We start from the raw sequence: 24,806 nt of genomic DNA, 5'->3' as shown, positions 1-24,806 counted from the left end.
AGTAGCAGAGTAACTGTTCTCTGTCCCTGGGCCTCGATATTGTTTACTGAGATATTGGGCAGAAAATGGTGAGCTCCAGATCGTAGGGGGTATGAGGCCCACTTACAGGAGGAGCCATTGACCACTGAAACCAACAAAATATCTAGTCTTCAAACCCAAACCGTTAATACATGAGGAATGATGACTTGAATGAGGCACTTGGGGCACAGGGACTGGCAGTAGCTTCAAAAGAGGGAGATAATTGAAAAAAAAGTGTACATCTTCTTAAAGGTTTAATATAATTTTCACAAATATATAGTAACATTACGGTAACAGCAATCTCAGCTACATGCACACTCAAACACATTTATCCAGAGGCTCTGGGTGCTGCCCCTTCAGCTCCCCAAAGAGAAAAGAAACGTCGTCCATCATGGAAGATATCAGTCCATAGACCTGAAAGGGGGAGAAACAGGGTGAGATTGGTGAAGAATGAGTTTTATAAAACTCAATGAGTGGAGGGCAGTGAGGGGAAGGGAGTGGAGGGGAGTGGACTGGAGTCTTAAGTGTAACTGTATTGCTTCATAGCTCCCCCAATGGTTTCGCGGCTAAATTATCTGTTGTGGAAGCTCCTTAACTTGTTTCCTGGTCTATGCTGAGTTAACTGTTCTTAGCCGGGACTGTAGAGGAGGTGCAACTTTGGGCGTCAGGGCCTGTAGCCTATGGGGAGAGGAGGAAAGCGAGGGAGATTGAGTAGAGGGGAGAGTGAGGTAGGGATAGATGGGGAGAGAGATGGTGAGAGGGAGGGAGAAAGGAGGAACGAGAGGGAGAAAGGAGGAACGAGAGGGAGGAAGCGAGGTAGAGCGGGGGAGAGAGAGAGCAAGAGACAAGGAGAGAGGGGGATGGAGGAAGAGAGAGGGAGAGAGGCAGAGGTGGAAAGGGGGAGGGATAGAAATAGGAGAGAGAGAGAGAACGAACCAGTTAAGGACAAAGTCAAGTTTGACTGTATCACCCTGCTGACATTCACTGTCTCGGCTTACACAAGATCGGCCCCTGAAACCCACTCGCACAAGCCATTGCCTTCAGGAGGGCACGGCACAAAATTGCCTCCAGCATTACATGCCCCTCCGCTGGGCCACTGGATTCATTCCCAGTATGAAGCATCTTGGTAAGAAGATAGGCTAAAAGAGCTGGGACTCTACACTTTAGAAAATACTTCAGGGTGATCTGGATGAGGTTTATAAGCTAAAGAAAGGAATAGATTCTGTTCACGTTAACAGTTTGTTCCAATTAAATAGGTTAGGGAGGACCGGGGTCACAATTTTAAGTTGTACAAGGTCGGCTCTAGGTTAGATGTCAGGAGGTGGTTCCTTTCCCAAAGATAGTGGACCTCTGGAACCGGCTGATAGCTCGTGCAGTGGACGCTGATTCACTAAACTCCTTCAAACAAGAGTTAGACCTGTTTCTGGCTGGGGTGGCGATCACCTCTGACAAAAGGTAGGTAATGTATAGAATTATCAGGGCCAGCGTGATCTCCTGGACTGGTTTTGATCGTCTAAGTGGGTCAGAGAGGAACCGGCCAAAATTTTTTTTACCCAAATTGGCCTGGGTTTTTATCTTTTTTTTTAATCTCTCCCATGGTTTTGGGGTGGGGTGGAGAGTGTATATATTGTGATACACAAGGTATCGCAGTTGTGTGGGACAGGCTGGATGGACAAGAGGGTCTTTTCCTGTCCATCATTGCTCGTATGTTCATTAAATAAGTTTTACAATCAAAACACCTGCTTCCTGTCCTCACTATCAACTCTACTAAAAACAGAGAAAAGTTGTCTCCGGTATGAAAAAGAATCCGATCCGAGAAAGCTCAAGTAGCACTGAACTGGGCCTCTGGAGGAGCTCATACTAATATTATTACTAAACTTGCTTTCCCCTTTTAAAGGCACTCTGTAGAGGACTGAATGGAGCAATGGGTCAATACTGGATTTTCAGCTGTGTTCAAATGTGGCCCAGACTGATGGAATGAAATTATCTTCTGTAAGAGTCCTGCAATCCAGTCCTGGTGCATGGGTGATGTTTGGGACAGTGTAAAGGGAGTTCTACTCCGTATCTAACCTGTGCTGTACCTGCCCTGGGAGTGTTTGATGGGACAGTGTAGAGGGAGCTTTACTCTGTATCTAACCTGTGCTGTACCTGCCCTGGGAGTGTTTGATGGGACAGTGTAGAGGGAGCTTTACTCTGTATCTAACCCGTGCTGTACCTGCCCTGGGAGTGTTTGATGGGACAGTGTAGAGGGAGCTTTACTCCGTATCTAACCCGTGCTGTACCTGCCCTGGGAGTGTTTGATGGGACAGTGTAGAGGGAGCTTTACTCTGTATCTAACCCGTGCTGTACCTGCCCTGGGAGTGTTTGATGGGACAGTGTAGAGGGAGCTTTACTCTGTATCTAACCTGTGCTGTACCTGCCCTGGGAGTGTTTGATGGGACAGTGTAGAGGGAGCTTTGCTCTATATCTAACCCGTGCTGTACCTGCCCTGGGCGTGTTTGATGGGACAGTGTAGAGGGAGCTTTGCTCTATATCTAACCCGTGCTGTACCTGCCCTGGGACTGGGTGGCTCATATAGCAAGTGGTAACATCACTCTCATTTATAAGCAAAACATTCTGTATCACAAAAAGGTCATCCAAATAAAGGCAAATTGAAAACAAAACCGATATTTTGTCCAATCAAGTAGGGCAATGTACTGTGCTATCATGGATGTTCTCTACAGTGTACTCAGTACAGGCAGAGTCTTCACCTGTGCCAGTAGGAATAAATAATTAAACTTTCATGCATTAGGTGCTCTAATATTTCCATTAGCGCCATGTCCTGTATCTGGAGCACTGAATTATTTACTTGATGAGTTCCATTAGAAGGAATCTAAAGTCACAAAACACATCAGCAGCACAGAAGGATGTGCTCCCTTTCTTCATGTATTTCGTGCAGTCTGACACCTGCACTCCTGTTAGAATGAAGCTTTAGAAACTGGTTGAGAAAATGGTGATTTTATGCCTTAAAAGTTTGTCAATCTGCCTTTTCCCCAATCCCTGACCCCTCTTTTGGCCCTGATCTTACCATTGCCAGTAGATCTCATTCCCTCCAGCTCCCATCTCACCCACTCCACCTCTGATTGTATTCTCTCCGGCTCCCATCACACTCCCTCCAACCCCCTCCACCCCCTCTCAGTCCTTCCACCTCTGGTGGCAATCCCACCAGACCCCACCTCCCTCGGACAGCTTGCATCCTCCTGCTCTCCTCTGTCTCAGTATGTTGAACAGCTGCTTCCTCCTAATGTTGAGAAATGAACACAGGATAAATCTTGTTTTTTGATGCTGGATTTATAAAAGGATTTCGAGTCTGCCCAGAACAAGAGGCCATTAGGCACACGCAAATCAGATCAAGTGCCCAGGCGCAAACATCAACCAGGCTGGTTTCACAGCCGCTCATGCAATCAGCCCGTTCCGTCTTTATTTAAATGACATGCGTCACTCTGGACTTGGGCTGGGTAAGTGGTGCTGACCCTACCCCAGCATAAAACAAACCCCAAAGTAATTTACGAACTGCAAACAAAGATGCAGCTTCAATATGGTGAAGAGACACAACCAGGCAGCCCCAAAATTGGAATGTAGAGTTTTGCTTCCTAATTTCCTGCCCTCTTTCTTTCTCTGAAAGTGCTGATAGGTGTTAGCAGTGCCCTGGTACCTCATGTGTGAGCCCAGACAATTGAGTTTTATGGGTAGGTGGTCAGCGGCCTTGGAACTACATCTCAGTCAGCACCTTCAAGAGAAGGGCAAACTCAAAACTAGAAGCACTGATCTTCACAGGCAGAATAGAACATTAACATACTCGTAGGGTTCTGAAACAAGCAGTGGTTTCTCGGTGAACACACACCTCTTTCTGCTTTCCCGACCTGTAGATGGTGCCTCCTTTTGAAGTACAGCTCCGTAGGTGCTGGCAGGCCTCTGGTGCCTCGGCCCAGTGTGAGCCTAGGCAGCGAGTGTCGGCAGACTATTCGACAGCTGAGCCTGATCCCATCCTTATCCAATGTCTGCACCTCCGAACCTTCCAATAGGGGTCAATGGACGTTGACCAGAAATGGGACCCTTGCCCGATTGTTTTCCCTTTCTAGCCTTGGGGGCACTAAGGCCAACTGAAAGCACCCCTACTGCTACTACACTAGTTCACCGCTGACTGGGAGTCAAACCTGGAAGGTCCTGGTCTGTACAGCTTAGCCCCTATACCAGGCCATCAAGGGAGCGAATACAGTGTGATTCTACTACCAACATCAAGATGGATTATTTCTTTAATTTCTGTTTAAAAACACAAAACTTAAATATTGAACAGCCTTATACGTCTTTCTCTCTTGCCCTCCCCCTGCTACCACCACACAAGTAACAGTGTTGTAAGAAACTTTGCCTCTCCTTCACTGTGCTGGATATCATGTAACAGTGAAGGCGGTGCCTGGATGAGGATCTCACCTCTGTGTATAGTTTCTCCCTGTACGTCCGCTGTGTGATGGGATCCCCCTGATTCTGGTCGTGCTCATGGCTTTCCTTGGATATTACCGTCTGTTTGTTGAGCTTGGATGATGAGGGGCTGACAGATTTCTTATCATCTTTACCCTTTCCCTTTCTGGCAGACATGCGTTTCTACGGGAAGGATGGCACAGGTTAGTAAGGCCGTACACTTTCTGCTCAGACAACTGGGGCTCTGCTTTCACCACCCGACAACCCACAAACCCTTTCATATTTTAGGAGACATCGAGGATCAGAAGGGAGGTACAAGGGGATAAGATGGTGGAATGGGCAAAAAGGTGGCAGATGGAATTCAATGCCAGTGTGTGTGTGCTGGTACATTTTAATCAAAAAAAATAATGTTACTTTGAATGGGGGAAAGTGGGGTGATGTAGAAAAGTAGAAGGATTTGGGAGTTCAGGTTCACAAGACATTAAAAGCAGCAAGTGGATAAGGCTGTAAAAAAGCTAATGGAATCCTAGGTTTTATGGCAAGACTATAGAATATAAAAGTTGAGATGTAATGGTGAATCTATATAACCTTTAGTTGAACCAAAGAGAGGGGACAGATTCACTAGGATGCTGCCTGGTATGAGGAAATATAAATACAAAGAAAGATATTATCTGCGATTTTGGTGAGGCGTTTAAAATGATGAAGGGATGGGACAGAGTAGATAGAATCAGATTGTTTCCAGTGATTTATAGATCTATAACAAGGCGACATAGATTTAAGAATAAGTGTAAGAGATTTAGGACAGAGAGCAGGAGAAACTTTTTTTTTTAGAGATGTGAGGCTTTGGAATTCACTATCTGAGTTAGTGATTGAAGCAGAGGCCATGTCAAATATTGGTCAGATAGATGATTGAATGAAAGGGGAATAAAGGGACCTGGGAACTGGGTGTGAACATGGGACTAGGATACTTACTGCTCGTGTGGAGGATATACACGATAACACTGCGATACAGTACTGGTGGGTAACATTTGCAATCCTCCGGTCTTCTGGGACCGTCCCCATATCTAAGGAGCATTGGAAGATTATGGCCAGAGCCTCTGCAATTTCCATCCTTACTTCCTTCAGTAACCTAGGATGCCTCCCATCTAGACTGGGTGACTTTTCTACTTTGAGTACCTCCTCTTTATCTGTTTTCATCCTATCCAATATCACTACTACTCCCTCCTTTACTGCTACGATGGCAGCATCCTCTTCCCTAGTGAAGATGGATGTGAAGTATTCATTTAGTACCTCAGCCATCCCCTCTGGCTCCACAAGAAGATCTCCTTTTTTGTCCCTAATTGGTCCCACCCTTTCTTTGACTACCCTTCTACTAGGTTCCCTTTTATGTTAACCTTTAATCTAGTCTCATACTCTCTCTTTATCCCTCTTATTCCCTTTTTTTGGATCTCCTCTGTCCTTTCTGTATTCAGTCTGGTTCTCTACTGTATTATGATCCTTACATTTGTCATAAGCCTCCTTTTTCTATTTCATTTTTATCTCTATATCTTTAGTTATCCAGGGAGCTCCAACTTTGGAGGCTCTTTCTCCCCCCCCCTCCATCCCCCAACCATAGGGATGTGTCTACTCTGTACCCGAACCAACTCCTCCTTGAAGGCCTCCCATTGTTCAATTACTGTTTTGCCTAGTAATTTTTGATTCCAATCCACCTGGGCAAGATCCCTTTTTAACTCACTGAAATTTGCCCTCCTCCAGTTAAGTATTTTCACATTTGATTGTTCCTTGTCCTTTTCCATAACTATTCTAAACCTAATATTATGATCACTGTTCCCCAAATGCTCTCCCACTGAAACATGCTCCACTTGCCCCACTTCATTCCCCAGAACTAGATCCAGTATCGTTTCCTTCTTGGTTGGGCTGGAAACACACTGTTCCAGAAAGTTCTCTTGTCCACATTTCAGGAATTCCTCCCCCTCTTTGCCCTTTACACTGTTACTGTCCCAGTCTATGTTGGGATAACTGAAGTCCCCCATTACCACTACTCCATAGTTCTTGCATCTTTCTGTAATTTGCCTGCAAATATGCTCCTCTATCTCCTTCCCACCATTTGAGGAGGTAACAAGGAGGGTCGATGAGGGTAGCACATTTGATGTAGTCTACATGGATTTTAGCAAGGCTTTTGACAAGGTCCCACATGGCAGACTGGTCAGAAAAGTAAAAGCCCATGGGATCCAAGAGAAAGTGGCAAGGAAGCAAAGGATAATGGTCGATGGATGTTTTTGCGACTGGAAGGCTGTTTCTTATGGGGTTCCACAGGGTACCTTGTACTAGGTCCCTGGCTTTGTGGTATATATTAATGATTTAGACTTAAATGTAGGGGGCGTGATTAAGAAGATTGCAGATGAGAAAAATTGGCCGTGTGGTTGATAGTGACAAGGAAAGCTGTAGACTGCAGGAAGATATCAATGGACTGGTCAGGTGGGCAGAAAAGTGGGTAATGCATTTGGGGTTGGCAAATAAGGCAAGGGAGTACACAATAAATGGAAGGATACTGAGGTGTAGAGGAGCAGAGGGACCTTGGAGTCCATATCCACAGATCCCTGAAGGTAGCAGGACAGGTAGATAAGGTGGTTAAGAAGGCATACGGGATACTTTCCTTTATTAGCTGAGGCGCAGAATAGAAGAACAGGGAGATTATGCTGGAACTGTATAAAACACTAGTTAGGCCACAGCTTGAGTACTGCGTACAGTTCTGGTCACCACATTAAAGGAAAGATATGATTACACTAGAGAGGGTACAGAGGAGATTTACAAGGATGTTGCCAGGACTGGAGAATTTTAGTTATGAAGAAAGATTGGATAGGCTGGGATTGTTTTCTTTGGAACAGAGGAGGCTGAGGGGAGATTTAATTGAGGTTAATAAAATTGAGGGGCCCAGTTAGAGTGGATAGGAAGAACCTATTTCTCCTAAGCAGAGGGGTCAATAACCAGATTTAAAGTAATTAGAGGGGAGACGAGGAGAAATTTTTTCACCCAGAGGGTGGTAGGGATCTGGAACTCACTGCCTGAAAGGATGGTAGAGGCAGAAACCCTCATCGCATTTAAAAAGTACCAGGATATGCACTTGAAATAACCTACAAGTCTATGATCCAAGTACTGGAAAGTGCGATTAGGCTGGATAGCTCCTTTTCGACCGGCATAGACACGATGGGCCGAATGGCATTCTTCTGTGCCGTAGATTTCTATGATTTGGTGGCCTATAGCATACATCCAGTAGAGTAATAGCTCCTCTATTGTTCCTTAATTCTAACCAAATAGATTCTGTCTTTGACCCCCCCTCAATTACATCATCCCTTTCCAGTGCTACAATAGTTTCTTTGATCAATACTGCCACTGTTTCCACGCCCCCCCCACCTCTCTTTCCTGAATACCTGGTTGCCAGGAATATTAAGTACCCAATCATCCTATTCTTTGAGCCAGGTCTCTGTTATTGTCACTATATTATAATCCCATTTTGGCAACTTGAGCCTGCAGCTCACCAACCTTATTTCCCACACTATGTACATTTACGCACATGCACTCCAAACTCATCTTAGACTGCCTCACATTTGCCCCCTGTCTGATCCCTCTTCTTTCTGAACTATTCTTTACTCTAGTGCTACTTGTCCCTCCCAGTCCTCTGTGTACCTTGTTTCTCCTCTCTGCTGTTTCATCCCCCTGTCAAATTAGATTAAACCCTCCCCCACAGCACTAGTTTACCTCCCCGCGAGGACATTGGTCCCAGCTCTGTTGAGGTGCAACCCGTCCATCTGGAACAGATCCCTCCTGCCCCAGGACTGGTCCCAATGCCCCAGGAATCTGAAGCCCTTCCTCCTGCTCCAGCCACGCATTTACCTGTCCTATCCTACTATTCCTATACTCACTAGCATGTGGCACTGGGAGTAATCCAGAGATTACTACCTTTGAGGTCCTGCTTTTTAACTTCCTCCCTAGCACCTGAAACTCTGACTGCAGAACCTCGACCCTTTTCCTTCCTATGTCATTGGTTCCCACATAGACCACGACTTCTGGCTGTTTCCCTTCCCCCCCCTCAATGTTCTGCACCCTCTCAGTGATGTCCTCATGCCTGCTAATCTGGGAGAGGTAATTAAAGAAGGTGAAAGGCCAGGGCCAAGAGTGTTGGCTACCATCAGGGCTGAAAAGAGTAAAAGGGAAGTTGAGGCAAATCAAGAGATATAGATTAGCTGGCACCAAGTTTGGGTTTTCAAAACCTGTAGAAAGGAGGGAAGACTGAGGGAAGTGAGGAGTTCGAGTTTTGAGGACTTGTAAAAAGAACAAGTTGAATTAGGAGATGATATTGTGGTGAAATCAAGACATATCATATGAAGGAGGAAGTGTGTGTCAGGCAGGGCATCTGGAGCTTAATCCAGATTAGATTGGGTACAGGTTATTGGTAACGCTGTTCACCATATGTATGGCTCTAAAATCATTCTCAAACTAAACAGGACTCCAAAGCAAAAAGCAAAGCTAGTGATTTAACAGGGAAAGAAGAGAGAAACATCACAGCAGCAATCATACCTCCCTCTCGTCCTCTTTCCCAGCAGATCTGTTTAATTTCTTTCCTTTTTTGTCAGTCGCTTTCTTATCGTCCTTCTTGTTAAGTTTTCTTGATTCTGATCGATGTCGGTGCCAGGGGTAGTCGTAGGTTATTTATAGAAAGGAATTTCAATGGACAGAAAAGAAAGAGAATCATGGTAAGTGATTGGCACTGAATGACTAGGGTGCCCACTGGCTTTGACCCAGACACTCCAGGTTTCAGGAATGTCTGCTTGGTAATTCCAAGGAATGAGAACCAGGCATCTAGTGCCTGTTTTTAAACAAGACTGTAAATTTATAGACCTGTCTAATGCAGGCATGCAGCCTTTTTTTAATGCTCCACCCTGCATGCAAGACAAGCACACAAAACACCAAAAAATAGTAACTTTCACTTTAAATACAAATTAGAGATCACGCTTTATATAAGCGTTGATTTTTTAGGACTCTTTAACCTGTCCCACTGAAACATCACTCCTATCCTCTCTGACCTACACTGTCTCCCTGTCCTCCAATCTATTAAGTGTAAACTCCTCATTTCAATCTCTCCGCTGCCTCACCCCACCCTGTCTCTGCAACCTCCGCCAGCCTTATATCCCCTTCAGCACCCTTCTGTCTTGACTCTGACACTCTGCTTCCCCTTCACCCCACTATTGGTGGCAGAACCATCAGCCACTTCAGCCCCACTCTCTGGAATTCCCTCCTTAAACCCATACACCTTAAAAAATCTTCTCAAAACCCATCTTTTTGAATAAGCTCTGTCACCCCTCCCAACTCTCCCTCATTGGCTCACCATTCGTTTCTTTATTCCTTTTATCTATATTTTGCTTTTCGCCCCCAACACCCTCTGCAAAACACCTTGGGACATTTTCTATGTTAAAGGTGCTATAAAATGAACACTGCTTGGACAGGGGTGCTCCGTGCCTCCAATAGGTAAATGGCTACTGGGCTATACAGACCAGGAAGGTGCCAGGTTTGATCCTCAATCTGTGCTGAATAATTGATCTCAGAAGGGAAGGCCCTGAGGGGGCTACAGTTGGCCTCTGTAGACCTAAGCTGGAAACAGAAAAATAAGCCAGGGTTTCCACTCCTGATTGCAATCCAGTAACTCTTGTTGGGAAGTTGTACGATGAGTGAAGATAAGATTTGGCTCCATTGAGATTCCATTCCCTCCATGGTCAAACATTCTGCTGACGCGCACTGTCCAGAGTCCCACTTCATGAATGACCATGTGGATGAGACACTGGAGGGCAGCTAGTGTCCATGACCCAAACCTCAGCCTGAGTTGGCGTCTTCAACACGAGGGAAAAATGAGCTTGGACATGCATATTTTCAGTCTTTACCGATCATAGTACCTCTACTGGATGTATTGGGTTTCCATCGGACACATCTGTAACATTGCAAGTAAGGACGCAGACCAATTTCTCCCACTTTCTCTCTTCCTTTTCTTAAGGCACTGACTTGTGTTGGGTGAAGTTTGATGGGTACCAGCTGGTCGATGGGTGTCAGCAGTCCTCTGGTAGTTCACTCAAGTACCTAATCTTCAAAGGTGAGCTCTAACAGTGAGAGCCAGCAGGCTACAGGATCGTGGAAGTCCTCACTTGACACCCATGGACATGAACTTTACAGGAGGAGTCACTGGACAATGATTAGGGACGGGAACCCTGTCTGATTTTTCCTGGCCCTAACCCGAGGCACTGAAGCCCTAACTGCTGCCCCGGCTGAGATCAGCTAACTCAGCACAGAATGGAGATAGAACCCGCAATCTTCTGATCTTCATAGCGACAATGGGCAGCCTGTACCCACTGGGCTATGGGAGGGGCACAGACCGGTTCAGCTGCCAGTTTTCAATCCCTCTGTAATTCTGATGACTTAAGGAGGAGTCTCCTGCTATTAAGTGCTGTTGTGGTACTTTACGAAGGCTGATGTTAAAGCAAATTAATATTTACAACCCTACATGCAAGTTTACTCACACCCACTTGGGTGATCAATTTTGTACTGGTTTTGGCAGTGACTGCACATTAATTTTAAGAACTGAAAACAGGACCATTTTCTATTGCTGCATTACAGAAGGACGTTGCCATGTAACGAGGGGACCATTTTCTACCTGTGGTTTTGGACTGGTCAAAAGATAATTAACCAAGAACTCCACGCTGACCGGCAATGCTCCCTCAGTACTGCACTGAAGTGTCAGCTAGATTATGTCCTCAAGTCTCTGGAGTGGGACTTGAACCTTTTGACTCAGAGGAGAGAGTGCTCCCACTGAGCCACAGCTGACACTTGGCAAGGAAAAGGAAAGAAATGGTCATTATTCAGTGCTGTTCACTCACTCACTTATAGAAAAAAAATCCAGATTAACTGGACAGCCCAGTTTCGGTAATATTGAGAAAGTTTGCTTTTGATGGTTGCTTTAAAAAAAGGTGTGCACTTGTACAAGCAGGTTCATCCATCCCATGTGTGCACACTCCATTGTATCCACTTCACAGTTGGGAGGATGGAACCCATTTCATACGTGTGCACAGCCTTTTGTAAAATGTCCCACCTTGTCTGGTTTTAGACTGGACAGAAATTGGCAGCCTCTTCATAAGAAGCATGGCGAGTGTTGCAAGATCAGCTTCAGGACTGGAGCAAGCAACTGTTAATTATGGGGTTACAAACACTCAACGAGCTAATGCGATCAACTGAAAACTTCTTTGTGGGTTCATGGTGTTGAAAGAACATTGAGAAAACTAAATTCTCCAATCCAAGTTATTCACTGAGTCAGCGGCTGTATTGTTCATTCTGGAGGCAAAGCTGGTACTTGTTGGCTCTGGCAGGATTCTGTATCTATACAGATCATCACAACAATCTCTTCATTTTGAGAACTTTTTTTCCTGGACATTCTGACACTTTGTAGCTACATATGTTTTGCAAAGTTTCTATTTATTCGCCATTCTGGGAGAAACAGCCTATCGTTCTGCACTGGTTGTTGTTTTCGTATCTTCACGCTCTTCCCATGGAGAATAGTGTGAAGTAGTGGAAAGATTCGCAGGCTGATTAACAGTCTGACTTGAATGTTCCTTCCATGGCAGTAACCATATTTATACCAGCCCATAGTGGAGGGTTAGTACTATTCGACGTGAGGGTTTAATGGGCTCCTACAACTCATATGATGAGGGGGCCACCCACCCACCCACCCCAGAATTAGGAGCTGATGCTCCGGTTTCCACTCACCAGGGCTGTCTGGAGTGGGGTTTGAACCCTGGACCTTCTGACTGAGGTGGGAATGCTATCACTGAACCAAAGGCTTTCTCCTTCTACGCTGTTTGAAGTTGGATTATTGCAGCTGATTGACGATGGGTAAATGGAAAGGCAGAGACAACACAGATTGGTCAGTAGGCAGTAAATGGTGAGAAAATAATGAGAAACTGAACCGCTCTAAGAGAGAAAAAGGAGACGGCTCTTTATCCAAATTGCGACAGCACATCCAGCAGTGTGAGGTGGGACAGTCTATCATTACAAGACCCAACCCGACGTACAATGAGGACACTTGCTTGGCGAACGATGAATTTTGTTATGTCGGTGACAATCTCATGCCAGTTTCTTCCAAAAGAGTGGGTCAGTTGGGGAATGAGAGCTGTGAGGAACACTGGTCTTTCACATGGGTCCCTGGGATGAAATACAGCTTTACAGGCAGCACAAAGGTCTCCTCTTTCTGATGGTTTTAGAACATCCTGAGGAAAGTATGTTCACTGCACTATTTACTTGAAATCTGGTGTTAAATGGACATTTTTAAAAAACATTGTCAGAGAATCCATAATGGTACAGATTGTGGGAAATGGAAACAGCTACACCGATGGATGGAGGAGAGGAATGCTAAGGGTAAAACATGTTGCTAGGGTAAGGTAGAACATGCAGTACACCTACCCTGTTCTCTACCTAACCCATCATTAACTGATCTCACTATAAAGTATACGTAAGCTGATTTCTTTTTAGGACTAAACTAAGGTCTAAATTAATGAGCAGAACCTCAAAGGTAATAATCTCTGGATTACTACCTGAGCCATGCGCAAATTGGCACAGGGTCAAACAGGTCAGAGAGTTAAATGCATGGCTGAGTGGTGTGGGAGACAGGAGTTTCGATTCATGGGGTACTGGCACCAGTACTGGGGAAAGAGGGAGCTGTTCCATTGGGAAGGGCTTTACTTAAACCGGGCTGGGATCAGCGCCCTGGCGAATCGAATAACTAGGGAAGTAGATAGGGTTTTAAACTAAAAAGTTGGGGGGGGGGGTGTCAGAAGCATCAGGTGAGGGGATATTTAGAAATCTAATGAGAAAAGTCAAGGCAACAGAGCAGTAGTGATTTGGGTAAAGATAAGCAGAGTGTGGCAGGAAGGGACAGAGAGTTTGCCAATAGTAGAGCATCAACAAGTAAGGTCAAAGCAGGAAAAAATGGTAAAAAGTCAAAATTAAAGACTCATTATCTGACTGCACGGAGCATTCGTAACAAGATAGATGAATTAATTGCACAAATAGAGATAAATGGGTTTGATTTAATAGCCATTACAGAGACATGGTTGAAAAGTGACCAAGATTGGGAACTAAATATTCCAGGGTACATGACGCTTAGAAAAGACAGACAGAATGGAAAAGGAGGGGGTGTAGCCCTAATAATAAAGGACGACATAAGGACGATGGTGAGAAAGGATCTTGGCTCAGAAGATCAGGAAGTAGAATCAATATGGGTGGAAATAATAAATAACAAGGGGCAGAAAACACTGGTGGGAATAGTTTTCGGCCCCCTAATAGTAGCTATACCGTTGGACAGAGTATTAATCATGAAATAATAGGAGCTTATAACAAAGGCAATGCAGTAATTATGGAGACTTTAATCTTCATATAGACTGGGCAAACCAAATTGGCAAAGGTAGTTTGGAGGACGAGTTCATAGAATGCATTCGAGACGGTTTCCTAGAACAATATGTCATGGAACCAACCAGGGAACAGGCTATTTTAGATCTTGTATTGTGTAATGAGACAGGGTTAATTAGTAATCTCATAGTAAAGGATCCTCTGGGGAAGAGCGATCATAATATGATGAATTTCACATTGAGTTTGAGAGTGACGTACTTAAGTCCGAAACCAGAGTCTTAAACTTAAATAAAGCCAATTAAATAGGTATGAAGGGAGAGTTGGCTAAGGTAGATTGGGAAATTAAATTAAAGGGTATGATGGTTGAAAAGCAATGGCAAACATTTAAAGAAATATTTCAATATTCTCAACAAATATACATTCCATTGAGAAATAAAAGCTCCACAGGAAAAGTGATCCATCCGTGGCTAACTAAAGAAGCTAAGGAGAGTATTAGATTAAAAGAAGAGGCCTATAATGTTGCCTGAGGATTGGGAGAGTTTTAGAAACCAGCAAAGGACGACCAAAAAAATTGATAAAAATGGAGAAAATAGAATATGAAAGTAAACTAGCAAGAAATATAAAAGCGGATTGTAAAATTTTCTACAAGTATGTAAAAAGGAGATTAGCAAAAGTAAATGTTGGTCCCCTAGAGGCCGAGACAGGAGAAATTATAATGAGGAATCAGGAAATGGCAGATGTGTTAAACAAATATTTGGTATCTGTCTTCACAGTAGAAGACACAAAAAGCATCCCAGAAATAGTGGGGAACCAAAGGGCTAAAGAGAGTGAGGAACTTAAGTACTTTTTCTCTACTGTTAATTACTTTGAGAAATTAATGGGACTAAAAGCCGACAAATCCCCTGGACCCGATGGCCTACATCCGAGGGTTCTAAAAGAGATGGCTGCAGAGATAGTCAATGTATTGGTTATGATTTTCCAAAATTCCCTAGATTCTAGAACGGTCCCCGTGGATTGGAAGGTAGCAAATGTTACCCCGCTATTCAAGAAAGGAGGGACAGAGAAAACAGGGAACTACAGGCCAGTTAGCCTGACATCAGTCGTCGGGAAATGCTGGAATCCATTATTAAGGAAGTGGTAACAGGGTACTTAGAACAACATAATATGATTAGGCAGAGTCATCATGGTATTATGAAAGGAAAATCGTGTTTGGCAAATTTATTAGTTTTTTTGAGGATGTAACTAGCAGGGTAGATAAAGGGGAACCAGTGGATGTAGCATATTTGTATTTTCAAAAGGGATTCGATAAGGTGCCACACAAGAGGTTGTTACACAAGATTAGGGCTCATGGGGTTGGGGGTAACATTAGCATGGATTAAGGATTGGTTAATGGACAGTAAACAGAGTAGGGATAAACGAGTCATTTTCAGGTTGGCAGGCTGTAACCAGGGGTACCACAATAATCGATGCCTGGGCCTCAGCTATTTACAATCTATATTAATGACTTAGATGAAGGGACCGAGTGTAGTGTATCCAAGTTTGCTGACTATATAAAGCTAGGTGGGAAGGTAAGCTGTGAGGAGGACACAGAGATTCTGCAAACGGATATAGTCAGATTAATTGAGCAGGCAAGAAGGTGGCAGATGGAGTATAATATGGGGAAATGTGAGGTTATGCACTTTGGTAGGAAGAATAGAAAAACAGAATATTTTTTAAATGGTGAGAAACTATTAAATGTTGGTGTCCAGAAAGACTTGGGTGTCCTGGTACAAGAAACACAAAAAGTTAGCATGCAGGTACAGCAAGCAATTAGGAAGGCAAATGGCATGTTGGCCTTTATTGCAAGGGGGTTGGAGTACAATAGTAAGGAAGACTTACTACAGTTGTACAGGGCTTTGGTGGAGACCTCACCTAGAGCACTCCATACAGTTTTGGTCTCCTTATCTAAGGAAGGATATACTTGCCTTAGAGGGGGTGCAACGAAGGTTCACTAGATTGATTCCTAGGATGAGAGGGTTGTCCTATGAGAAGAGATTGAGTAGAATGGGCCTATACTCACTGGAGTTTAGAAGAATGAGAGGTGATCTCATTGAAACATATAAGATTCTGAGGGGGCTTGACAGGGTAGATGCTGAGAGGTTGTTTCCCCCGGCTGAAGCGTCTAGAACTAGGGGGCATAGTCGCAGGATGAGGGGTCGGCCATTTATGACTGAGCTGAGGGGGCATTTCTTCACTCAGAGGGTTGTGAATCTTTGGAATTTCCAGAGGGCTGTGGATGCTGAGTCATTGATTATATTCAAGGCTGAGATAGATAGATTTTTGGACTCTAGGAGAATCAAGGGATATGGGGATTGCGCAGGAAAGTGGAATCTACTCTGTCTGGACCCTTCATGATTTTGAACACTTCTATCAAATCTCCTCTCAACCTTCTCTCCTAAAAAGAGAACAACCCCAAATAAAGAGAAACTGTTTCAATTGGCGGAAGGGTCAAGAACCAGAAGATACAGATTTAAGGTAATTGGCAAAAGAAACAAAGGCAACATGAGGAAAAACTTTTTTAACACAGCGAGTAGTTATGATCTGGAATACACTGCCTGAAGGAGTGGTGGAACCAGATTCAATCGTGGCTTTCAAAAGGAAATGGATAAATACTTGAAGGGAAAAAATTTGCAGGGCTACGGGGCAAGAGCGGGGGAATGGGACTAACTCGGTTGCTCTTACAAAGAGCCGGCATAGGCTCAATGGGCCGAATGGCCTCCTTCTGTGCTGTAACCATTCTATGATCCTATAATTAACAGCACCACTACTGACCGAGCTGGCCGAGTCCTGAAGGACATAGCTGCTAGACTGGGCCTGCGGTAGGCGGTGAGCGAACCAACACGAGGGAAAAACTTACTTGACCTTGTCCTCACCAATCTCCCTGTCGCAAATGCATCTGTCCATGACAGTATTGGTAGGAGTGACCACCGCACAGTCCTCGTGGAGATGAAGTCCCGTCTTTGCACTGAGGACACCATCCACCATGTTGTGTGGCACTACCACCGTGCTAAATGGGATAGATTCAGAACGGATCTAGCAGCTCAAAATTGGGCATCCATGAGGCGCTGTGGGCCATCAGCAGCAGCAGAATTGTATTCCACCACAATCTGTAACCTCATGGCCCGGCATATTCCTCACTCTACCATTACCAACAAGCCAGGGGATCAACCCTGGTTCAATGAGGAGTGTAGAAGAGCATGCCAGGAGCAGCACCAGGCGTACCTAAAAATGAGGTACCAACTTGGTGAAGCTACAACTCAGGACTACATGCATGCTAAACAGCGGAAGCAACATGCTATAGACAGAGCTAAGCGATTCCACAACCAACGGATCAGATCAAAGCTCTGCAGTCCTGCCACATCCAGTCGTGAATGGTGATGGACAATTAAACAACTAACGGGAGGAGGAGGCTCTGCAAACATCCCCATTCTCAATGATGGTGGAGTCCAGCACGTGAGTGCAAAAGACAAGGCTGAAGCCTTTGCAACCATCTTCAGCCAGAAGTGCCGAGTGGATGATCCATCTCAGCCTCCTCCCGATATCCCCACCATCACGGAAGCCAGTCTTCGGCCAATTCGATTCACTCCACGTGATATCAAGAAACGGCTGAGTGCACTGGATACAGCAAAGGCTATGGGCCCCGACAACATCCCAGCTGTAGTGCTGAAGACTTGTGCTCCAGAACTAGCTGCGCCTCTAGCCAAGCTGTTCCAGTACAGCTACAACACTGGCATCTACCCGACAATGTGGAAAATTGCCCAGGTATGCCCTGTCCACAAAAAGTAGGACAAATCCAATCCGGCCAATTACCGCCCCATCAGTCTACTCTCAATCATCAGCAAAGTGATGGAAGGTGTTGTCGACAGTGCTATCAAGCGGCACTTACTCACCAATAACCTGCTCACCGATGCTCAGTTTGGGTTCCGCCAGGACCACTCGGCTCCAGACCTCATTACAGCCTTGGTCCAAACATGGACAAAAGAGCTGAATTCCAGAGGTGAGGTGAGAGTGACTGCCCTTGACATCAAGGCAGCATTTGACCGAGTGTGGCACCAAGGAGCCCTAGTAAAATTGAAGTCCATGGGAATCAGGGGGAAAACTCTCCAGTGGCTGGAGTCATACCTAGCACAAAGGAAGATGGTAGTGGTTGTTGGAGGCCAATCATCTCAGCACCAGGGCATTGCTGCAGGAGTTCCTCAGGGCAGTGTCCTAGGCCCAACCATCTTCAGCTGCTTCATCAATGACCTTCCCTCCATCATAAGGTCAGAAATGGGGATGTTTGCTGATGACTGCACAGTGTTCAGTTCCATTCGCAACCCCTCAGATAATGAAGCAGTCCGAGCCTGCATGCAGCAAGACCTGGACAACATCCAGGCTTGGGCTCATAAGTGGCAAGTAACATTCGCGCCAGATAAGTGCCAGGCAATGACCATCTCCAACAAGAGAAAGTCTAACCACCTCCCCTTGACATTCAACGGCATTACCATCGCCGAATCCCCCACCATCAACATCCTGGGTGTCACCATTGACCAGAAACTGAACTGGACCAGCCATATAAATACTGTGGCTACGAGAGCAGGTCAGAGGCTGGGTGTTCTGCGGCGAGTGACTCACCTCCTGACTCCCCAAAGCCTTTCCACCATCTACAAGGCACAAGTCAGGAGTGTGATGGAATACTCTCCACTTGCCTGGATGAGTGCAGCTCCAACAACACTCAAGAAGCTCGACACCATCCAAGATAAAGCAGCCCGCTTGATTGGCACCCCATCCATCACCCTAAACATTCACTCCCTTCACCTCCGGCGCACTGTGGCTGCAGTGTGTACCATCCACAGGATGCACTGCAGCAACTCGCCAAGGCTTCTTCGACAGCACCTCCCAAACCCGCGACCTCTACCACCTAGAAGGACAAGAGCAGCAGGCACATGGGAACAACACCACCTGCACGTTCCCTTCCAAGTCACACACCATCCCGACTTGGAAATATATCGCCGTTCCTTCATCGTCGCTGGGTCAAAATCCTGGAACTCCCTTCCTAACAGCACTGTGGGAGAACCGTCACCACACGGACTGCAGCGGTTCAAGAAGGCGGCTCACCACCACCTTCTCGAGGGCAATTAGGGATGGGCAATAAATGCTGGCCTCGCCAGCGACGCCCACATCCCGTGAACGAATAAAAAAAAAAAATGCTCCAGATCCCAAACCACTCACCAGCAACACCATTGAACGAGAGCTTGTATGACCTAAAGAGCTTTTCTTTGGTAAGCTTGTGCTGGCATGGTACTTTCTGGGGGTTTCTTGTCTGGTGCCAACACTTTAGTTTCCTGGAATACCGTAAAACCAGACGGGCGGGATAAATTAACCGAACGTTTGATACTCAGAGGTCTGACTCATTAAACCTACTCCTGTCGACAGCCTGGAGACTACGCCCAAACTTTGGACGACAAAAGACAGAAGCAATAAAGAATGTTCAGCTTCCGGTCACACGGCAGTGGGAGTAGGGGAATATGTGTGGCACTGCCAATCAGCAACATCATACAAACGTTTAGTGTGATTGAGGAGGCAGAATGAAGATGAATGTCATTGCACGTTACACCAGAAAAAACACACACAACGATTTCACCAGGAGTGCGTGAGTTAACAAATCACCGAGGCCACAGTAAAGCAGATTCTCCTTGTTACTCACGGGTTTCTTCCAGAATGAGACTGCTTTCAGTTTCCTTTTCAGGCAGGCCCATTATCTCCCTGAGCCACATCGAATAACTGACAAGCCCATCCATTGCTTCTTGCCAAAGCTGATAACTGTAGCAAAAGAAATATGGAGAAGCTGTTCATTTGCATAAGTAGTGCAGACAAACAACACACCCCATATACATTTAAGAGCTTCAATATTAACACTGCTATGTTCAGTGAGCAAGTTATGCCTCAATTGTGCAGAGCCTTAGTCAGACCCCACCTGGAGAACTGCGTTCAGTTCTGGGCACCGGACCTCAGGAAGGATATATCAGCCTTGGAGGGGGTGCAGTGCAGATTCACTACAATGATACCAAGGCTAAAAAGAATTATAACTGGGGAAAAAGTTGGAACAGTGCGTTAACTGTTGGTGTTTCACTTCTGGAACCTGGGTTCAAATTCAGCCGAGGGTGATGGGGTGAAAGTCTCCTGATGGGCAGTCTCAACCCAATTGAAAGTGGCATGAGCCTAAAACACAAAACCACCCATATTTTGGCAATCTGACTCAGAGCTGGCCATGTTACAAGTAACCGGGAGCGCGTGATGCTGATACTGGGTGACAAACGTGGAAAACTGTTCCATTCACCGTTTAAAGAGAATAACAATGGAACGCGAGGTTAAGGAGTCCCACTCACAGCACATTGTAGAAAGTGTCCTCTTGGGTGTGGATTGGTGCTGTGGAGAGTTTCAGCACTTTTAGGTTGAGCTGTTCCAGGGCCTTCTCCTTCTGTTCCTCATCCTCCAGTAACATTAACACATCCTGATGGAGGGACATGCTTTAGACAATTCAGACATCAAGAACTCCAAAACAATGCAGCCTCCGCCCCTCTTACATTATGCACAGCTTCCAATTCAAGTGTTTCAATAATTGTGCCAATCTGCCCTTTTTAAAGAACAGGGAAACTGCATCCACAAGGTTTGCACATATACAATTACTCAGGGGAGTCATGAACACAACCATGAAGCAACTGCTCACGAGTAAATCTTGAGTATAAGTATGTGCGGTTTGCTCAAAGCTGCAATGTCCACTTTGTGAATCGGCTTGGGATCTTTCTTGAGGTTGGATGACAGTCGGTATGGGCAGCAATAGCAAAAGTACCAGGCTAACCTGGCCAGGTGGGCTGAGAGCTCAAAATCATGGCCATTGGCAGAGCTGTTTAGCTTTTCAATCTGCAATGTTTTTGGTCAAAGGAACCAGCTGAAAACCACTAGAGGAAGGTTTCAGTGGCCCCGATGGCAAAGATGTGGTGTCCTTTACACCAGGGAGGGCCTGCAACAGTACTCCTGCTGTTTGAATTATAGAATCATACAGCACAGAGGGAGGTCATTTAGCCCATTGCGTCTGTGCTGGGTCTTTGAAAAGGCTATCCAATTAGCCCCATTCCCCTGCCCTTTCCCCATAGCCCTGCAGATTTTTCCCCTTCTTTCCAAATCTGCCTTGCAGATTCAGTTTCCCTGTCCTTTAAATAGGGCAGATTTGACACCAAGTTTGAGGTTATTCTCCATAGCAAAGGGGGATTGTTTGCGACTTTAGGAAACTGAAAGAGCTCAACATCAATGTCATCAGGATCACATCAGTTCCTTCAGCCGCAGACAGAGCTCGGCACAAGGGGACATAACCTAAAAATAAAAAGATTGAGGCAAGCACAGACACGCACAATCTGGTCCTCATCCAATGCCTGTATGTCCCTGATGAAAGTGCTTTATTACAACTAAGGAACGAGGAGAGGAAGGGTGAGGCTTCATGTCATACTCTCAATGGTCAATTAGTGTCGACACTCAGGGTCCGATAACATGGACCCCGCACAGCACCTGGCCTTGCTGGGAATATGAGCACAGCTCATTTGAATAGTTTCCTGGCATTCTGCGCGCATGGCTCTTGTTCCACGAGGCATACAAGCAACGGGAATTTCAGCCAGGAGCTGCCAGCGATGGGCTACCATTCAGCACTAGGAGGGAGTAAAGGATAGTGGGCATGGGGCAGAGGTGACATGGGGCAGAGTGAAAGTGTTCTAAAAAAAAATTGGGGCCCATTCTAAACAGGCTTTGTGCAGCTGGAGCACTGCTCCTAGTTTTAATATCTTTTGGGAGCCTAACAAGCCTGCACACAATTTGTGTACAGGTTCCTGTGCCCGTCACGCTGCCACCAGTACTTGGGTGCACGCAATGGGGTGTGGAGGCCCGATGCAATGTGCTCGGGCTCACAAGTGGAAGAATGGTCCAAGTAACAATCAGCGTCTTCAGGAGAGGAGGGGAGAAAACTGGCAAAAATAAAAACTCTGCAACTACAGAGATAGAGAGGAATGGATTGCTCATACATGGAGGGAATGGGAGCCTAATGGTTATGGTACTGGACTAGCAACCCTGGCAATTTGTGGGCAGCACCAGGAAATGACCACGGATGCTGCTGGATTGGCAGAAAATCCCAACTAGTTCACTAGTGTCCTTCTGGGAAGGGAACCTGCCCCACCCCCACTTTCTGGTTTGACCTGCACTACGTGTTTGACCAACGCCTTCAGGGCAAGCAGGGCTGGGCAATAGATAACGGCCACATCCACAGAACACATTTTTTAAAAATGCATGGATCTCATCACGTTCCTAACCGCTGTACGGAAAGTAATTTTACATTGTACTTAAATCGGAATCTTCTTGTAGCAGCAGCAAAGAGAAGTGTACCCGTCTAAAAGAAGCGATGGAGAGGTCCCACTGGGGTTCCGTTTCCTCAGGGTGCTTCATGTTTTCTAAATGTTCCACAAGCAGGGAAGATCCTTTGTCCTGGGACGGCTCCTTGGAGGGAGGAGGGTTCACTCCCCCAGTGGCCTGTTGGTTTCCTCTTACTGCTTCTTCTTCATCTTTACTTTGCACGAAGCACTGTTTCCATAATTCCTTGAGGCTTTGCACTACATCGTGCTTGTAGTGCAGCTGCAGGGGAGAAAGAGAGAAAGAAATTCTGGTTATCTGAATTTCCAAGCAGCTGCTCCAGTGCATTTTTATTGACAGAAGTAGAAACATTATTGATTCGTCAGAATGAATTCTGCAACGCAGCAGGCTATTGGACTGTTAAATCCTGTTATTGTCCTTATTCCGGGGGGGGGGTGGGGGTTGGGGAAAAGGGGATTTCCGCGGGAGTTCTGTGCACCGGCCACCTAACAGGGCGAATGGCCTCCTTCCGTGCTGTAACCTTTCTATGGTTCTATGAACTTTGACTGAAGATCAGCGGAAACCCCCGGAGAAGGAACGTGAACGGCCATTTATGTCGTCTCTCCAAAGGCTCCACCCAGCTTCTGCCAAAGTTACAGAGAATGTTTGAGGGAACCCCCAGCAAAATTCCTAGGTGCCCATGTCTACGCACCTTCCATCGGGGTCATTGTCTTCATGGTACACACTACCTTAAGCACATTTTGTCTGGAGCAATTATTAGACTAGAACTTCCACCCGTTGCTGCTTTTCAGTCACGCCTTCCAACCTCTCCCTTCATCTTTTGGCATCTTTTCCGCCATTTCAATTTATAAAGCATTCTGGGACTTTTTTTAAATATGAAAAGTACTATATAAAGGCAAATGGTTACAGCAGTCCGTGACAACATTCATTATTATAGGTTCAGTATCAATTCTGAGGGACAGCATAAATAGTCATTTAGAAAGGCACGGGTTAATCAAGGATAGTCAGCATGGATTTGTTAAGGGAAGAACGTGTCTGACTAACTTGATTGAATTTTTTGAGGAGGTAACAAGGAGGGTCGATGAGGGTAACACGTTTGATGTAGTGTACATGGATTTTAGCAAGTCTTTTGACAAGGTCCCACATGGCAGACTGGTCAAAAAAGTAAAAGCCGATGGGATTCAAGGGAAAGTGGCTAGTTGGATCCAAAATTGGCTCAGTGGCAGGAAGTAAAGGGTAATGGTCGAAGGGTGTTTTTGTGACTGGAAGGCTGTTTCTTGTGGGGTCCCCAATGCTCAGTACTAGATCCCTTGCCTTTTGTGGTATATATTAATGATTTGGACTTGAATGTGGGGGGCTAGATTAAGAAGTTTGCAGATGATACAAAAATTGGCCGTGTGGTTGATAGTGAGGAGGAAAGCTGTAGAGTGCACAAGATATCAATGGACTGGTCAGGTGGGCAGAAAAGTGGCAAATGGAATTCAATCCAGAGAAGTGTGAGGTAATGCATTTGGGGAGAGCAAACAAGGCAAGGGAATACACAATAAATGGGAAGATACTGAGAGGTGTAGAGGAACAAAGGGACCTTGGAGTGCACGTCCACAGATCCCTGAAGGTAGCAGGACAGGTAGATAAGGTGGTTAAGAAGGCATATGGAATACTTTCCTTTATTAGCCGAGGCATAGAACATAAGAGCAGGGAGGTTATGCTAGAACTGTATAAAACACTGGTTAGATCACAGCTTGAGTAATGCGTACAGTTCTGGTCACCACATTGCAGGAAAGATGTGATTGCAGTAGAGAGGGTACAGAGGAGATTTATGAGGATGTTTTCAGGGCTGGAGAATTTTAGTTATGAGAAAAGATTGAATTGGCTGGGGTTGTTTTCATTGGAACAAAGGAGGCTGAGGGGAGATTTAATTGAGGTATATAAAATTATGATGGGACTAGAGAGAGTGGATAGGGAGGACCTATTTCCCTTAGCAGAGGGGTCAGTGACCAGGGGGCATAGATTTAAAGTAATTGGTAGATGGATTAGAGGGGAGCTGAGGAGAATTTTTTTTCACCCAGAGGGTGGTGGGGGTCTGGAACTCACTGCCTGAAAGGGTGGTAGAGGCAGAAACCCTCAACTCATTTAAAAAGTACTTGGATGTGCACTTGAAGTGCTGTAACCTACAGGGCTATGGACCAAGTGCTGGAAAGTGGAATTAAGCTGGATAGCTCCTTTTGGCTGGCACAGACACGATGGGCCGAATGGCCTCCTTCTGTGGCGTAACTTTCAATGGTTCTATCTCACTAAGGAGGCAATATTTGACAGTGTATTAACTTACTGTCAGCTGTGTATCAGAATATACAGTGCTCATGGATGGGCAGCTTCTGTTATATAGCTGTGTGAAGAACCCTAAAACCCTGCCATTCTGAAAATACAACCCAGGATTCCCTTCATTTCTTGAG

At 45.5% G+C, this 24,806-nt stretch overlaps 1 protein-coding gene across 2 annotated transcripts in view; it reads right to left on the bottom strand.

The window, feature by feature from the left end:
• Window positions 1–255: 255 nt before the first annotated feature.
• mycbpap (mycbp associated protein) overlaps window positions 256–24,806 on the bottom strand; it is an 84,273-nt gene continuing 59,722 nt past the window's right edge. For both annotated transcript variants that reach the window (XM_068004425.1, XM_068004426.1), the window contains exons 14-19: window positions 22,369–22,614; window positions 20,328–20,452; window positions 19,646–19,761; window positions 9,055–9,149; window positions 4,489–4,659; window positions 256–432 (exon numbers count right to left, since the gene is read on the bottom strand). In XM_068004425.1, coding sequence (XP_067860526.1) covers window positions 337–432; window positions 4,489–4,659; window positions 9,055–9,149; window positions 19,646–19,761; window positions 20,328–20,452; window positions 22,369–22,614 — 849 coding nt within the window. In that variant the 3' untranslated portion in view covers window positions 256–336. The remainder of the gene's footprint in view (window positions 433–4,488; window positions 4,660–9,054; window positions 9,150–19,645; window positions 19,762–20,327; window positions 20,453–22,368; window positions 22,615–24,806) is intronic.

The sequence above is a fragment of the Heptranchias perlo genome, chromosome 23 (genome assembly GCF_035084215.1).
Source record: "Heptranchias perlo isolate sHepPer1 chromosome 23, sHepPer1.hap1, whole genome shotgun sequence".
Lineage (NCBI taxonomy): Eukaryota > Metazoa > Chordata > Chondrichthyes > Hexanchiformes > Hexanchidae > Heptranchias > Heptranchias perlo.
This window is presented reverse-complemented; position numbering and strand designations above follow the sequence as displayed.